This window comes from Camelus ferus, chromosome 1 (genome assembly GCF_009834535.1).
Source record: "Camelus ferus isolate YT-003-E chromosome 1, BCGSAC_Cfer_1.0, whole genome shotgun sequence".
In the NCBI taxonomy this organism is placed as follows: domain Eukaryota; kingdom Metazoa; phylum Chordata; class Mammalia; order Artiodactyla; family Camelidae; genus Camelus; species Camelus ferus.
The window spans coordinates 40,947,882-40,965,422 of NC_045696.1; the positions used below are offsets into that span (position 1 = coordinate 40,947,882).

The following is a 17,541-nucleotide window of genomic DNA, read 5'->3' on the forward strand; positions in this document are numbered from 1 at the left end:
GGACTCATCCCTTCTCTCCTAGGATCACATCTATTGTCCTGGTAGTATATAATATCTAAACCTAGATGACTCCCAAATTTCCTCTTTAACCCAAACCACTCTCCTAAAATAGCGACATTTCTCAATTCAACTGTCTACTTAGTTGCCTCACTCCTTCACTCCACTACTATTAAAACTCCTGCTTCTCCTCACTCTTGACATCTAATGAACAGCAAGTTCTGTTGGTCTTCAGCTTTCCTCCATGTCTCACCTAGGTAACTACAACATCCTTCCTTATTCCCTGCCTCCACTCTTGTCTCCCTCAATATATTCTTGACAGAACAGTGGGAACAATTTTAGATGATGTTCCTGCCCTATTTAAAATCCTTAAACAGTTCCCATTACACTCAGAATCAAATCCAAATTTCTTACCATTGTAAGGCTTTGCCTGATCTGGCCCCTGCTACCTCTCCAACTTCATCTCTCTATACCCCAGGGTCCTTTAAACATACTTTTTTAATCATGCCAAACTCTTGCCTGCCTCAGAGCAATTACATAGACTGTATCCTCTATTTGTAACACTCTATTCTCCACTATTTTATGCACCAACCCCAGTCATTCCTCTATTATAGAATCAAAGCATTTATCAAAGTGTCATTTAATATTTCACTGTTTAGAGATTCTTGAGTTCTATGCATAACTGTTTGCTTTTATAGACCTAGCTCCTACTATAGTGCCTTCCATATATGAGACAGTCAATAAAATTTGGTTGAACAAAAAATGCAGAAAATACCAATGTCCAATAAACACAGAAAAAGATGGTCCACTTCACCAATATCTCAAAAAGTGCAAATTAAAACAATAAGAGTACTTTTCTACCAGAGTGGCAAATATTAAGATTGATAATACACATAGTCAGTGAGATACCAGAAAACAAGCATGCTTATATATATTTAGAGTAGATGTTGATACTATCTCTTTATATTTCCATTTCTACAATTCTATCCTCCTGAAAGTATGCAAAAAAATACTTACAAAAATATTTACTGCAACACTAAATGCAACAGGGAAAATAGGAAGCAATTCAAATGTTAATCAACAGGGAGATGTTTTCCACTATAAAACAACTAGTACATACAGACTTTAAAAAGAGTGAAACAGATCTGTGTGTGCTATGAATAGCTACACAAGATTTAGTAGCAACTGAAAAATATTATAATGTAATAGGAATTCATCTTTGGTCTTTTACCCTTCTATATGCTACTGTTACAAATATGGATACAAAAGTTGAAGAAATAGACTCAAACTGTTGAGAAGAATGAGGTCACCAGAAACTTAAACTTTGTTTTATTTAATTTTATAATATCTGACATATACAACGTTGGATTATATTTGTAACCAGCAAAACTAAAATTTGTTCTTAAAAAGTTAAGTAATTAAAGGATATAAAAACAAAACAAAAAAAAATCCTTTAATTTCAAAACAACTTCAAAGAGTTTATTAGATTTATTTGAGTGGCATTAACTGAAACATTATGCAAATAAAGAGAAACAAAAAGAACAGAAAAAACCAACCTAGGATACATACCAACTGCTCAAAGGCAGCAGCTCTGTTTTGATAAAATGTGGAAAGGTCGACGTTCTTCTCTGTAGGACACAAACTGATAGCCTCGGTATAGCACTGAATAGCTTGTTCATATTTTCCTGCTTTAAAATATTTGTTGCCTTTGTTCTTGGCTGCTTGGGCTCTATCAAGAGAGTTCTGAAATGAGAGGAAACAATTATGAAACACCTATCAATACTTCAGTTATAGATTCAAATCACAGTGATTAAATGACAAGCTGAAGAAACAATGGGAGGGTAGAACGGCTAGAATGGCCGTTCACAATGCAGGTCACGCATATAAATATTTTCATGGGATAGAGTCTTAGTAATAGGATTGCTAAACCAAAAAGCTTATGTATTTTTGAGTTGAAAAACACTCAGACTTTTCCAAAAAAAGTACCACTTTTCCACTATTCCTGTCAACAAGAGATATGATAGCTTGTCTATCCACTCCTAATGAATATAAAACAGTGGTTCCCAATCAGGGATGATTTTCCCTCTAGGGTACATTTCACAACGTCTGGTGACATTTTTGATTATGACAACTATGGGTCAGGGGGAAGTGCAACTGGTATCTAGTAAGTAGATACCAGGAATGCTGCTAATATTCTACACTGCACAGGACAGCACCCCACAACAATGACTTATCAGATCCAAAGGATCAATAGTGCCAAGGCTAAAAAACCCCAGTGCAATGTAATATTCTGATATCATTTTAATTCACATTTTCCTCACTACAAATGAATTTGAAAATCTTTCCATGTTTATTGGCCAGTTGGCTTTTTCACTCTGAAAATCACTTATTCATGTGTGTTGCTCTTTTTCTATTAGACTGTTTGTCAACAGTGTAGAATAGATACTAGAAGCACTGTGCCATCTTCATTACAATTGTTACCCCAAATCTTCTGTTTGCTCATCAATAAATTTTTTGCACTCCCACCTTGTCTCAAAATCTGCTTCCAAGAGGACCCAACTCACTGAGTTGGTAGTTAATTTCCACTGAGGACAGTTGCAAAAGCTTTATTCAACATTTGGGAAGCATCTCTGTAGACAAATCCAGTTATCTAGGTTTCCGCTACGTCCAAGAGCTGTGTGGCACATCTTCACCCAAAACTTTGTCTGTCAACATCATTCAATTTTAACAAATATGTGATTATGAAAGAACCCATATCTCTCCAACAGGTAAGCACTGACAAAACAAAAACAGAAGTAGCTGCCCCCAGAAATAACTTACAGAGACTGTGAAAGCTATATTGGTTGGGGCCCAGGCCATCTCAGTCACAAAGAGAAGACCGGGTAGCAACTTTTTGTATCTGCTCTTTTCTCCCTTACTTTTCCTTCATTTTTCTTTGCTGCTGTTTTCCTCCATTTACCTGTTCTTTCCCCTCTCCTTTAGTCTGAATGTAGCTACAGTTATTTTAAAAAGAATGATGTGTAGGAAACTCTAAGTTCAGAATACTAAATAGCTAGTTTAAGCTAACTAATGTCAATAAGAAATATGCACATTTAAAAACTAAGATGTGGGAGGATGAAAAGAACCAAATAAAACACAAATAAAGTAACAGATGAATATAAAATCTTCCATTTGTATAAAGCTTCAATCACCTTCCAAAAAGTTTTAATCACCTTCCAAAAACTTTGACAGTAAAAGTCCCTGGCACAAAACATTCATAATACAAGATGACTAGGACTCTCATGTAGTGTATTCGAGGGCCACTATCAAGTTAACTGCTGGAAACTGCACTTGAAGCAACCTCATCAGTCCTCCCACTCCACTAAGAGAAAGAGAAGTCAGAGTGGAGTAGGGCTGTATCATACAGGAGTGAGGATCCCCTCCACCCAAGGGACGACTGACAAGCATACCTTGGCTATCTTCCAAGAGACCATGGTCTTGAGAACTGCTAACATAAAGGAAAATTAATATCATAAAAGAGAGGCACCTGACTCAAATAAAAAGCTAGTATTTCGGAAACCAGGATAAACCAAGCAAAACAAAATTTAACATCAGAGGAATGAGTGGTTATCACAGTCACTTTAAAAAAGGGTTTTTAAAGAGCACCAATTAGACATCTTGAAAATTCAAAAGAATTATTACAATGAACTCAGTGGATGGACTGTATATTGGAATGGGCATAACTGAGGAGGAAATTAACAAGTAGAAGGTAGAACCAAGGAGGTCGGCCAGAATGCAGTAAGAACAGAGGACAGGGAGGGGAGAATTTTGGAGGAAAAGTTAGATGATATGGAGTATAAATCCCAAAGTTCCAACATCTATCTATCTGAAGTTTAGAAGGAAAGGCACAGAAAAGAGTGTTTAAAAAAATATTAGAAAAATTCCTGGAGTTGAAATAAATGACACATATTTTTAGACACATCATGGTGAAATTTCACAACAAAAATTCTAAAAGTTTTTAGTAGAAAAAACAGATTACCTATAAAGGAAAAAGAACCAAACTGGGTCAGACTGTCACCAACACTAGGTATTAAAAACGAGTTAACAACTTCAAAGTTCTGAAGAAAGACTATCATGAAGTTAAAATCTTATACCTAACTAAATTAGCATTTAAGGTTGAATGCTAGAACAGAAATAGAAGTGTACAACTTCCTTACCACTACAAATAAACCCCAAAGTGGGGGAGATGATCAATATAACAAAAAGCAAGGAGGGGAAGGTAAAGGAAGAAACAAAATGGCAAAGTACATACGGCAGGAATCATTAAACAGATCAATAATAACAATAAACGTGAACAGGTGAATTCTCCCTATTATAAAATTTTCAAACTATTTAAAATAAAAAACAACTACACGCTACCTATAGGGCATGACATAAAACAAAATGAAAGGTCAAAAAAGAATGTAAAGAAGTTACAGAATACAAATACTTGCAAAAAAAAAAGAACGTAGTATCAAACAAAAGGCAGTATCAGACAAAATACCATTCAAATGCCTCAGATGGAGCACAGAAAGGCAGTTTTATTGATAAAAGTTACATCACATGATGCCAAGAAAACATCATAACCACGAACTTTTAAGTGCCTAATAAAACTTCAAAATAATGAAACTCAATTGTTTTTTTCCCAAAATTAATTATTTTATTTATTATTTTTTAAATTAATCTTTTTTGGGGGAAGAGGTAATTAGGTTTATTCATCTATTTATTTAATGGAGGTACTGGGGCTTGAACCCAGGACCTAGTGCATGCTAGGCATGCACTCTACCACTGAGCTATACCCTCCCCTACCAAAACTCAATTACTTTTGACTTTAAATATAAAAACAAGAAAAACATTATTTCAATTTCTTGTAAAAAGTTCACAATTTTTCCAAGTCATTGAGAACGTGGTTAATATACATCTTAATACACTAGGGACTGTTGATATAGAAAATAGTGTGGTATATTAAATGCATGAAGTATGTTCAATTAAAAACATATTGAAAATTTACTTAGGATTTTTACTAAAGATTTGAAGATTAAACAAAAAGAACATTCATTGGGCAGAGTAATGACCTAGTTTCATTAGCACAAACAGGCAATGAACTCTTGCCTGTCTACTGGGAGTTTAAAGCTATGTGCGTGATACCACACAGAATACAAGAAGTGACAGTCATAGTGAGGGTGGACAAGTTAAAAGAGAGACAAATCTGGATAGGTACACAAGGCTTCTTCTCCTTAGAAAGATGTATACTTCTTATTTTTATTCAACAAAATCTAAATCAACCTAAAACCAACCAAGAGAATCTTTCAATTCCCTCCATTCAGCCAAGTTTTACAACAGAGTTGTAATTCCCTTCAAAAATTATTACAAATTCATTATCTAAGGCCAAAATCAGAATCTGCTTAATTTTCTTCCCTTATTGCACTGGAAAAAAAAAAAAAAAAAAGATACTCTGAAGAATGCCATTGAGTTGCAAATTTTCTTCTACTGACATTCCAGAAGGCAACCACACTATGTTTGTGGAGAACATGATCTCGGTTAACCTCCCTATTACTTCTGCTCACTGCACACCACCTGCCAACATTACTTTCTGTCCACTTGCTTCCCTTCACTAATAAAAATGCAAAGAAAGAATGGCATTACAATAGGGACAGTATAGAAAAGCTAATTATTTTGGCCCACTTGATAAAATTTAGGACAAAAAGTTGCTTAGCACAATGCCGGCTTATCAATCAACACCAGACTTCTGCTATGTCAGGAATTAGGCATTATTTTCACAAACTTTGAGGTCAACGCCAAGCAGAAATTAAAATAAATGCACTGGAGGACAGAGTTTAAATCAGAAAATATACAACTACCAATTCTTTATAAGGGATTTTAATTCTATCTCTCAGGAATCCTTTGCTTTGCTTTTCAGTCACATAGCCTCCCCCACTCAATCCACCTTCTTAAGTTATAATAAGAACTTTCAGATTTAAAGGTTCAAGTTGGAAAATAAACCCAAAGACAATTCTGAAAGCCTATTTTATAAATGAGAAATGAAGATATATAGATCTAGAACACAAAGGGAACATCTTGAAATGCTAGTACCTTTTCATGTGGTCTATTTGCATATCTAAAACCTACCAAGGAGATTTAAAAGCCTATAAAGCCCTTCTGCTACTGGAAATCACTTTTAGTTTTGGTAGTCTTTTTAAGGTTCCGAACATTCCATAGTATTTTACACTAATATTCTGTGAAAATGCATCTTTCTCCTACTTTTCTTACAACAAATTAGTTTCTGATTGATCTGAAAACTCTTTTTAACAAGTAAGCTGGATCATGTCATTCCCTGCTTAATGCCTTCCACTAACTTCCCACTACCACTGCCTGGACACAAGACTCCAAATTCCCATTACGCCATTCCTGCCACTCTAGCCACCTACATGTAACTTTGGTGGATTCAAAAAAAAATACTAATCTCTTCCTAAAAGAAAACAGTTTGGAAAGATTGGGTACTATGTATTCAATTTCCACCAGCAACAGATAGGCATAAATTTAAACTCTGTGAATACCAGTAAGAATACAGATAAATTATAAAAAGAACAGACATTCACTTCTGCCTAATATATCACACAAAGTATTACTTAAAACAATCTACTAGAAAATTTAGCTTTTTTCCCCCCATCCAGGTTTTGAGTAAGTTTCATCTTTTCATAATCAATAACTGTCCAGCAGAGTCAACTCCATGACTCCATGTGATTCTGCTACATGAATTCAACAAATACTTGGAGTAAAATCTTATAGGGAGTCCTGACATTAATACATGAAGAAAAATCAATTGTCAAATTTACTCCTGAAAATTCTTTAGAAGAGTAACACACTGGAAATGCAAGGTAGGTGCTACTTATTATTATCCCAATTTTACATATAAAGCAACTCCAGAATGCCTAAACTCTACTTCTAGACTGCATGAATTGTCACCCACACTTTATAAAGAGTGAGTATCATTAGAATCACATCCAGATTCACACTCTGGAACTGAAATACAGAAAATAGGTCAGGTATCATATCTTGCTCACTACTGACCTCAGAGCAAAAATGTCATTAAGTGAAAAGACAAAGAGAATCATCAGCACAACTGGACCTTTTTCTTTCTGCCAATCAAGTAACTGAACTCATTTTAGTTAAAAGCACATTAGATGTGACTCCCCTATACAACAATCAATAGGAGGATAGTCTTTTATCTTGAAGGAACACCTGAGACAGTGAAGGAAAACAAATAAGCAAACTGGCAGTCTGTCAAAAGAACTACTGCTGATTAAACTCTGGAACTCCAATTCACACTAAAACAAACAAACAAAAAACAACTGTACATTAGGTGAACAATAAATTGGGTAGCTAATAACCAGAAAATTCTTAGTTCAAAGAGTAGCAACTGTATATATACTTACATACAAAACTATCTGGGTAAGACACAAGAACTAAAAACAAGTAACTCAGGCAATAAACCTAAAAGGAAACAATGAGAAACATAGTAAATATGTATGTCTTCTCTACAACCAACTGTTGTGTGAAACTTGTCAAACAAGAGGTAAAACCTAAGAACCTGTCCCCTACACCTCCTACAGAGGTAAATCTACTCTGGAAACAAATTACATTTTAAAACCAAAGCAACAGGTAAGGTATAATCCTGGTAAATTTAATAGAATACAAATAAGAAAACAGTCAGGGTTTGACTCATCAGTCAAGATTACTTCAATGAAGTTTACTTACAAGAATCTACTCTGGAACGAAAATGACTAACAAAGGACAGTCAGGAAAATACTCCAAGGAGGAAAAGCAACCCCCAAAAGGTTACTTAGTACACACAACACACACACAAGAAATTCAGGAGACCAGGAACAAGTCTCTAAGCAAATCTTGTGACAGTAACATGACTACATTATAGAAAGTCTTCAATGACAAAAATTTGGCAATAAAGAATCACTGTAAATTCTTAGCAAGTATTTATAAAATATTCTGATGATCTCATACATACAGTCACTGTGAAAGAAAATGAGCTAGAATCAGGCACACTAATCCATGTGTAAGGAAACAAAATAGGTACAGTAGTCTCCCCTTTACTTGCAGGGAATATGTTCAAAGACCCCCAGTGAATGCATGGAATAGTATCAAACGTGAATAGTATCAAACCCTACATGTACATTTTTTCCTATACATACATGCCAAAGATAGAGTTTAATTTATAAATTAAGCACAATAAGAGATTAAAAGCGACAGTAATAATAAAATAGAACAATTATAACAATATTAAGTAAATTAAGTAAAATAAGGGTTAGTAGTGCAACAGTCGATCTGAGAGCTACCAAGTGACTAATGGATGGGATACACTGGAGAAAGGGATGATTCACATCCAGGGCAGGAGGGAGGACTGTGTGAGACATCATCTTGCTACTCAAAACAGTGCATAACTTAAAATTTATTAACTTTTTCTGGAATTCTCCATTTCATTTTTTCAGGCCATGGTTGACTGTGGGTAACTGAAACTGCAGAAAGTGTAACAGTGGATAAGAGGGAACTACTGTATTACTAACATAATTACATATTTATATCCAGTTAAAATATACATGAAGTGGTTCCATAATGTTTCTCTTCATTTTATTCCCTTAAATTTACCAAATTCCGAAAGCATATTTTAAATTTTGAATCCCAGTTTTACAGAAGTAGCAACCAACTCTGGAACATTTACCACATGAGAAACAATCTTTCAATACTCTACTTTCAATACTCTATTGTTACTTTCATATGAATCAAATCTAGGGTAAAAAAAAGATTCTTTCCCATATTATGTCCTGGAATTTAAAAAATCTAAAACCAACTCCACCTACTAAATCACGATACAGAGCACTCTTTACCTAAAGAGAACCTACTTGTAAAAATGCTGTTTCTGCAGGATTATGGTTGTAGTTCACACAAAAATCAAGTGATTTATAAAAAGAATGCCTAATTGAGGTGTAAGACTGTCTTACCAATTTCTGGGATAAACTGGTAAATACACATGAAAAGCTGGAAATTTTGAAGAAAATATTCAAATTGTGGGAATCTTTAAACAATGTCAAAGAACGAAGCTTCATTGGTTCATTCATTCAACACCTGCTATGTGTCAGGTTCTGAGAAATGGACCTGTCAGTCCCAGTCTTCACAAATTCAAGTTTAGAAGGAAATGACAAGAATAAACAACTCTAGTACCATGCAATAACTGCTATGGAATAGAAAAGTTCAGAGTTATGTAATCAAATAGCAGTAAGCTTGGGTAAAGGCTTTCAGAAAAAGTGAAATGACCTATATGTTGTGACTTGAAGGATGAGAAGGCGGGGTACTGGGCAGTGTTTCAGAACATCCAAAGGCAAGAAACGAGAGGAAGTGGCAAGAGATGAAGCTGAAGAGGCGAGCAAGATCAAGATCACGGAGGGTCTTAAAACATGATGAGTTTGAACTTTATCATGTGAGCAATGAACACCAGTTAATGATTTTAAGCATGGGACTCTGGATTTACTCTAGTAGTGACTAAATGGATTGGAGGAAGACAGTAACAAGAGTGTCAGTTATTCAGTCAGGAAATAAATAGCAGTGGGAATGGAATAGTAGTCAAATATTTAAGAAGCAGAACTTTTTGGATCTTTTTCTAGGTTGGAGATGGAGAACATGATAATAAAAAGTAAGGGATGATATCCAAGTTTCTGGCTTGGGAAACTACTTAGATGACTCACACTAACTGATAAGGAGTATTCTCAAGAAAAACAGAAGTCTGGTGTGAAATACTTGTAAGGTAATGAGGTAAAGATTTCCTTTAAATTTGGGCCTTTGAGAGGTCTGGACTATAAACAAGAAATTAGGGGGCCATCGGTATATAAATGTTAAGTGAAGCTGGAGGGCAAGCAAGCAAGCATGCAGTGAAGCATCTTATGGAACATAAGAATGCCTATGACAGAAACATGAAGGTCGCCAAAAGGAACCTGGAAAGGAGACTGAGAACAATCAGCAAGGGAGGTATCAGGAAGTTTAAAAAAAAGCAAAGAAAATCAGGAGAAAGCAGTGTCTCAGAAGCCAAAGGAAAAATCATGAAATTAAGAGAAGACAATGTGAAATATCGATAAGGATCAAGTAAGATAAAGACTGAAAGGTGCTCACTGGACATAATTATATAAGAATGTCACTAGTGACACTGAGTTTTAAAAATGACTAGAAACAGATCATTTGGGGAGAGAATTACTTCATTTCATATTGATAACAGGTTGCTCAGTCTTTGATCCTTTTATTAAAATGTTTAGGTACATTTCTCCCTTCCTAGTCTAGAGCACTGTCTTAAGATTAGTGGTTCCCAACAATTTCATGTTAGGATAATGCCTGTGTAACATTAAAAACACTCGAACAACTGGTTTTTTAAATCATCAAATTAAAAACAATTGGATAAAACACTACTATAAAGTCAATAATAAATAAATTATATAAAAATTATCACTGTTTGTTTAAAAAAAGAAATACCTAAGACATTTATGCAGCCAGATACCATGCTTGGTGTGTATGTGGTGATCCCTTGTGATAACTCTGGCCCAGAGATTGAGAAGCCCGATTGACAAAGAAACTTATCAACTTTGAAAACCTGTAATCTTCAAGTTTAAAAAAAAAAAAAAAAAAAAAAGACGCAAAATGGCACATCATGATAGATTTTATAATGACCACAAATGGAGTATGACTTAATATTTTAAATATCTCAATCTCAGATGCTATCAACTGTAACTAGACGTCTTTCTTTAGTGAAATCCTAAAATTCCCATTAATGAAACAAAAATATGAATTTTTGCTTTTACTTTACAAGTTTTTGCTATTCCAGAAAAAAGATAACTGGATATAGTCTGCCTGCATATGAAAATCTCACACCCAATGGATAGAAGCCCAGTAATTTTATTGGTTCATTTTATATTAAGGCAAACATAAGCCAACAGACAATAACCACCGATTTTCCATTTTATTCACTGATAGTGGACCCTGAACTGATAATACTCATCCATTCCTTCATTCCCTTAAAAATTACATCTATTGTTCAGGTGGAGAAAGAACAGTGAGGGCATTAGGATTCTCCCAGGTTTTCCATCAGTTCAAACAAATGCTTCCTTATTTATAAAACCCACTGAGGTTGACAATTTAAAGGTGCTATTCAAATATAAAGCAATTTCTCCAACCACAGATAATAATAAATTACAGTTTGTGGTCAGCTATATTTAGACAGCCTAATAATAACTCTATGGATTAGACTATAAAAGAGACCAAAAAAATTGTCTTTCAGAATTCACTAGTTACCATGAGTTAAAATACAAATTTTCCATTAAAAAAATGGCAAAGACATTCTTACTGCTGCTTTACTAAAGTATCGTCTAGTAATTCAAAACAAGATTACAGGTACAACCCCACAAATTCCACAAGGAGAACAGTATGTCAAATGTTTTCCTCAGTTTTATTCTGGATCAAAAGTAACCATTTTAAAGAAGTTCAGGTTATACAGAGAAGTCAATCGTAAAGTCTAATTTTTAACAGCAGTCAGGTGAATAAAAAAAGTGTTCTGATAAAACAAAACACCATGAAATTTAAAAATCATCAGTGTTGACCTAGACAACGCTAAAAAACTGATAATGGGATTTCAGGAAATCTAAAATCTGAAAGATAATTTGCTGACTTCTATCAAATGTCAAACAAATGAAGGTGGTAGTACCTAGTGTTATTTACAGAATTTATCTTTATTTTTGGTGATTATTATAGAATGGAGAACTTTTATGTATTTCTCATTCACCCACTATTCTTCTGTGAAAATTAAATTAACAAATGAAATGGGAAATGACCAGAGAATTTCAGAAATATGAAAATGATAAGACAAATGACTAATTCTAAGAATCGCCTTGATTATCATTCTCATTAACAGCACTCATTAATTACCAACTTTTAGGGCTGGAAGAAATGTTAGAGATCTAATATTTTAACTCTCTTATTCTATAGAGAAGACAGTAATGTCAGAGAGATAAAATGACTTCCAACTATGCTGGAGGGCCCAATATAAAGCACACATCTCCTAGTTCTCACAGTCCATGGGTTCTTTCAGCATACTCATACTGAATCTTTATTTTTTCTTGTAAGCAGTATTTTCCTCTCCCATTAGAAAGATCATCTGGCCCTCTCAGTGCCTAGCACAATGCCTGATATATACAGTATGCACTAAACTAAGACAGTTACCTCTCACATCAAAGTTCCTTTAAAGTCAGTTTGACTACTTAAGTAAAAACATGTCTTCAATCTGAACAGTAAAATGTGAAAATAACTTGCAAATGTATGTAACTGGGAGTTATTTGACCAAAGGTTACCTTTGCTCTGTAACTGCCACTGTACAATGCCAGACTCAGATAAAATCCTCCTCCCCAACTCATCTCATCCCAGTATTGTTAAATGCAGCCAAGCAAACTGTCCCCACAGCTGTCAGATACCAAAAGGATTTAATAGTCACTTCAACAAAGCCATACAAAGCAGTTCACCAGATACTCAAATGCTTGGCTTAACATCAGAGAATCTGTTTCATGCATGTCAGGCTTGGTCACGTAAATTTCCAGGTAAAAAAATTTTTTTAAATGAATTTAAGATGCTTCTACCCCAAAAGTTTAGGAACTCACTCCTACAGATGAAATAAATGCCACTGCACACCATTTTACTCTTCGTCAACCAATAGTCACTGTACCTATCCCCCACCCTAAAACACTTCAAAAAGGGGGAGTGGCTCGTTATTAAAGGGTTATCACTGATTAAGTTCTAGGCCTTGGAAATCACCCATGTAATTCATATCACAACGTACCTATCGTTAAGGGAATCTGGCTTTAATTAAACACAATCATCACATTTGCCGATGTCCCCCTTACCCACAACGCTAGGGATAAATGCTGTGTCACCGAGAAGAAAGTTATTTTTCTGAAACCAAAAGGAAACTGTCAACGAATGCCGCTAACCTATGCCCTCAGGCTCCTCCATTTCCCATAAAGGCAGCCAGAAATGAGTTTCCCTAAACTCATGTGTTGCCGCTAAGAAGCTTCCGTCTGACCGGAAGCCCCCTGACCGGCATAACCCGTCAAAGAAAGGCTGCACCCGCCTGGTTTCACCTCCAAGGCCCAGGCCTGCTTCTCACCATTTCCAGGTGAGCACCGGGGCCTTCGGGGTGTCCGCTGCCCGGGGCCGGACTGGCCCTGCCCTCCGGAGTCTTCCGTTCACTGTTGCGTTTCAGGCCGCCGGCGTCGCCCCGGCCTCCGGTCTCCCGGCGCCGCCGCTGCCGGCTCCATAGGTACATGGCACCCGCGCCCAGCAGCAGGGGCGCCCCGACTGCCAGCGCCAGCTGCCATCGCGGCAGGCCCCCCGTGCCCGAGCCCGCAGTCGCACTGCCGCCGCCCACCCCACTGCCGGAGCCGGGAACAGCCGCTGCGACCACTGCCGCCTCCACAGGCTTAGAGGCGGCCATGACGAGTGTCCTCCGCCACCGCCTCCCTGGTGGTCGCGGGCGCCACAGTCACCAAGTAGCGTGAGAAGGAAAACCGGAGGGACGCAAGGAAGGAAAGCAGCGAGCAAGCAAGCACGCTAGGTAGCAGGAGCGGACGACAGAAAAGGGCCAGAGGTCACCGGAAGCCCAAAGCATGCCGGGCCAGCCCTGGCCGTCCTTCTCTTCCTTTCTCAACTGAGGGGAGGAGGAGGAGGAGGAAGGGGAAGAAGAGGAGGAGTGTAGTGGAGTGGAGAATCACTTCCGGGTCAAGGTAAACTGGGCGTGAGGTGAACGTTCTGGGAGGCCCTTTCTCTTTCCTTTCGCTCCGCTGCTGTTTGTGACTAACTTCAGTGGTCTTGGCTCCGGTGGTAGCCTATGCCGTTCCCTACGCCTTCAGTAAAGAAGGGCAGAGGGCCCTCTGAAAGCGGAGAGGGGCGCGTATACAGCGGGTTTACAGCGTTATGCGAAGCGGAGCAGAGGAAGAGGCTCGGAAGCGGCCCTAAGAATGGGCGGGAGTGGCGGCAGAGTTGTGAAGGTTATTGGCTGGCAGGAGTGATGGGCGGGGCGTGGGCGGAGCTGTACGGTTGATTGGTGGAATTTGGAACCCTCGTTTTCCCGTTACAGCCACGTTGGCGCTCCTTAGAGTCCGGCGGTTGGCTAGCTCTTGCTCTGTTGTCTATCCGCGTGTCTGGGAAAACCAACGGATTGGAAGAACTTTTTCAAATGTGTAATGAAAGAGCCCAAAGCTTGAAGATAGCCTGCTGTATCACTGATCTTCTTAGCTCTACCATGGCCAGATTTTAGTTTGGACGACCTTGAGGTTATTGGGGGCAAACGCAGACTGCAGAAATCAGAGTAGGAAACGGGCAAATCTAGGTAGGCTCCAGTCGAAACGGCTTGAACCGGGTGCCTGCGACTCACCATCTGCACCATTTACGAAGGCGATGACGTCTGTGTGTTGTTACGAGATTCTCCAGCTGAGGGGGTAGAAATGCGAAGACCCAGAGTTCCCACCTTTCCTATAAGTATTTGTGTCGTATTGGATTCAGCTGACACCCCAGCCCACACCTCGCTCCCTGGAGCATCCGCGCCCTCCCCAGTGCTCTGATCCTCCCGGTGTCATTCTTACTTTGCACTAGATGTTTTAGCCCTCTTGCCACATTCCCAAGTCGGAATTTCAGTTCAAAGCTTTCATGTATCTCTAGCTTTGTCGAGTCCTTTACCCATGTTCTGCAACAGATCTCTTAAAATACGAAAATTTCCCCTTCAAGAAATTGTTTAAAATTCACAGTATTTTCAAGAAGAAAAGACAAGTACTAATAAAATTAGAATTCAGAACTATGAGCGCTCTCCATTTCAGATATGCTGATCTGGGAACTCTTGTATTAAAAATACATAAGCGATTATTTTGGTTTTGGGTAAACAGGATTTTCAACATCGCAATAGCGCTACGTAAAGATTGAGAAGAGATAATTTATTAAATAGCACCAAAATAGAATAAATTAGGATGGCCTAATTTGAAAGTTTCAAGATCATTACTTTTCTCTTGCTTCACGTGGGTTTCTACTAGTTAATTGCTTTCAGGCAATAGGGTTCCTTAGCAACAGGCTAAAAAGATGAGCTAAAAATAATAGCAATAGAATTGGTTAGATCAAATAGTGATTGTTGCAGGCAATGGCTTCTCTCCCTTCCTGATTCCCACCCCCCAAAAAGCAAGTCTTTCCTTGAACATAATTTTTCCCTTGCCTTTTCATAACAGAGTTAGGATTTTTCTTTCCTAAAATTTTAGTTTTCTGCAACCTCACAGAGGATTGTGGAATGCTGGTAATTACAAACTTGGTAGGAACTAAAACATTTAAGGTTTTTTAAAAGAAACTTTTATTTATTTGTTGGAATACCTAAAAAATGTGAAAGTGGCTTTGGAACTACGTGATGGGTAGAGGCTGGAAGAGTTTTGAGACAAAACTGGAAAAAGCTGAGATTGCTGTGAAGACGCTGTTGATAGATACAAGGACATTAAAGGTAACTCTGGTGAGGTATCAGAAAGAAAAGTAGTGAGCAGGAGACAACACTTCTATGTTACAGAAATACATGAATAATTAATTAACAGAATGTTGCTAGAAATGTGGATATTAAAGGCCATTCCACTGAGATCATAGGTGGAAATGAAGATTGGAAGTTGGAGGGAAGTGATGCTTGTGACACAGTGTGAAAAAACTTCATTGAATTGTGTTCTCATGTTTTACAGAAGGTAGAACTTATGAATGATGAAATTGGATATTTAGCAGAGGAGATTTCTAAGCAAAGAAAGATGTAGCTTGGATAGTCTTTGTTTTACAGAATTATACTTGTCCTACCTCATCTATGAGAAAATAAGCATCCGAGATCAGGATCTATGTCTGATTAATCTTGTAACTTGGATAGTGCCTGACACAATGCCCTCTTAAATGCTGTGTCAGAGCAAAGGAATATGTTTTTTCTCTTTGCATTGGACTATTATGGAAGTTTACATCTTGTCCCTATAATGACCACATTATCATAATTATTTGTTCTCGTGTATACTCCCCATACTTAATTTTGGGTCCTTGAAGGGTGGGGACCATGTTCTAGCCATCTTTGTATTCTAACATCTATTAGGGGGCTGGGCATATAATGAGTGTTTGTTAACATTTATTTCTCTACCCAACATGGTCCCTGAAAAGTGGTCAAGGCTGAATAAAGAGTTCACGAAGAATTTGTTTGACAATTTCCTGACTGTTGCTTTATCTCCATTCCTATTGCCAACATTAATGGTCTCGTGCCACCATTGCTGTCCAATACCACTGTATCAGCTGGGAAACCAACTGAACTGCTGCTACTGCTGCCCTCACCACCCTCATCATAGCTACTAGTGCCTAGTCCCAAGCATGCTGTAGTCACTGCTGCCACCTCAGCCACTGCAGCTGCTTCCACCGGGACCTGCTTTGGTTTGTCCTTCGTATCCCACTCATGATATATAGAAGTCCCTGTTTCTTCCAGGCCCTCATGCTGTTAATTTTTCTCAAATCTTTCTTCTAATGGTTTCTGCCTTATTCAGCTTCCATCAAAGCATCAGTCAAGTGGGTGATACTACTTTGCTTCTCAGGGGGAATGTCATTTTAATGATTCAAGTGGTTGTCTTTTTGCTGTTAGAAGAAGCCTCTGCATTATCTTCAGGGAACAATCGACAATAACCCTAAATCCCTCTCCTTACCTGTGACTGTGAGCTCATATGTATACTTTATGTACTCATTTGCCACCTTTCTGCCCACTCACACAGAGTCCTAAGATCTTTCCATCCTCATCAACTTAGCTCATTGCCACCCACAAGAATTTTTCACTTGCAAATGTAGAAACGTTACTTTGTACTTTATATAAAGATAATACACGTAGGTTATACTAATTGTGCCCCTGCACAAGGATGTTGGGGGAAGTGGGGGCTGAGGTCCAGCCTACGCTTCGTACATCACAGTCTTTTGTCAGGCTGGGTCTGCCCAGAGAAATGTATTCCTTTTTCTGATTTGCATGAAGATGCTGGTCCATCCCTAAGTGAAGGGCCTGCAGGGGAGTATCCACCCATTTTCTAATTCATTCCTAAAGATTAGTAGTCCTGGTTATGCAGACCTGGTCCTAGCATTGGTCTAGCATGGAACCGGAGATCCTCTAGGCTATGCTTGCCTATTTTTACCTTTTGTTGTTTTTCCTAACCAGTGGCAAATAGCCTCACTTCCAATAATGAGGAAGAGGCTCAATTTCATTAAAGAAAATTTGGAAAAAAATTTAAAACCATAAAAATAGTTTCTGTACACATGTTCCAGTAATCTGCTGCTGCTTAACAAACTTTCCCAAGTGGTAGTGGTTTAAAACAACTATTTTATTACATCTCACAATTTTGTTACTCAGGAATTTGGGCAAGGCTTGATTGACTTTTCTCTTCTGATGGTGTCAACAGAGTT

General features: G+C 37.7%; 2 protein-coding genes across 3 annotated transcripts in view; one reads left to right on the plus strand and one right to left on the minus strand.

Moving 5' to 3' along the window:
* Window positions 1-13,780, minus strand: part of TOMM70 (translocase of outer mitochondrial membrane 70) — a 31,291-nt gene extending 17,511 nt beyond the window's left edge. Inside the window, exons 1-2 of the mRNA XM_032477807.1 lie at window positions 13,223-13,780; window positions 1,567-1,740 (exon numbers count right to left, since the gene is read on the minus strand). Coding sequence (XP_032333698.1) covers window positions 1,567-1,740; window positions 13,223-13,549 — 501 coding nt within the window. The 5' untranslated portion in view covers window positions 13,550-13,780. The remainder of the gene's footprint in view (window positions 1-1,566; window positions 1,741-13,222) is intronic.
* Window positions 13,750-17,541, plus strand: part of LNP1 (leukemia NUP98 fusion partner 1) — a 31,374-nt gene continuing 27,582 nt past the window's right edge. For both annotated transcript variants that reach the window (XM_014568508.2, XM_006195633.3), the window contains exon 1: window positions 13,750-13,838. The gene's annotated coding sequence lies outside the window, so the exon portion shown is untranslated. The remainder of the gene's footprint in view (window positions 13,839-17,541) is intronic.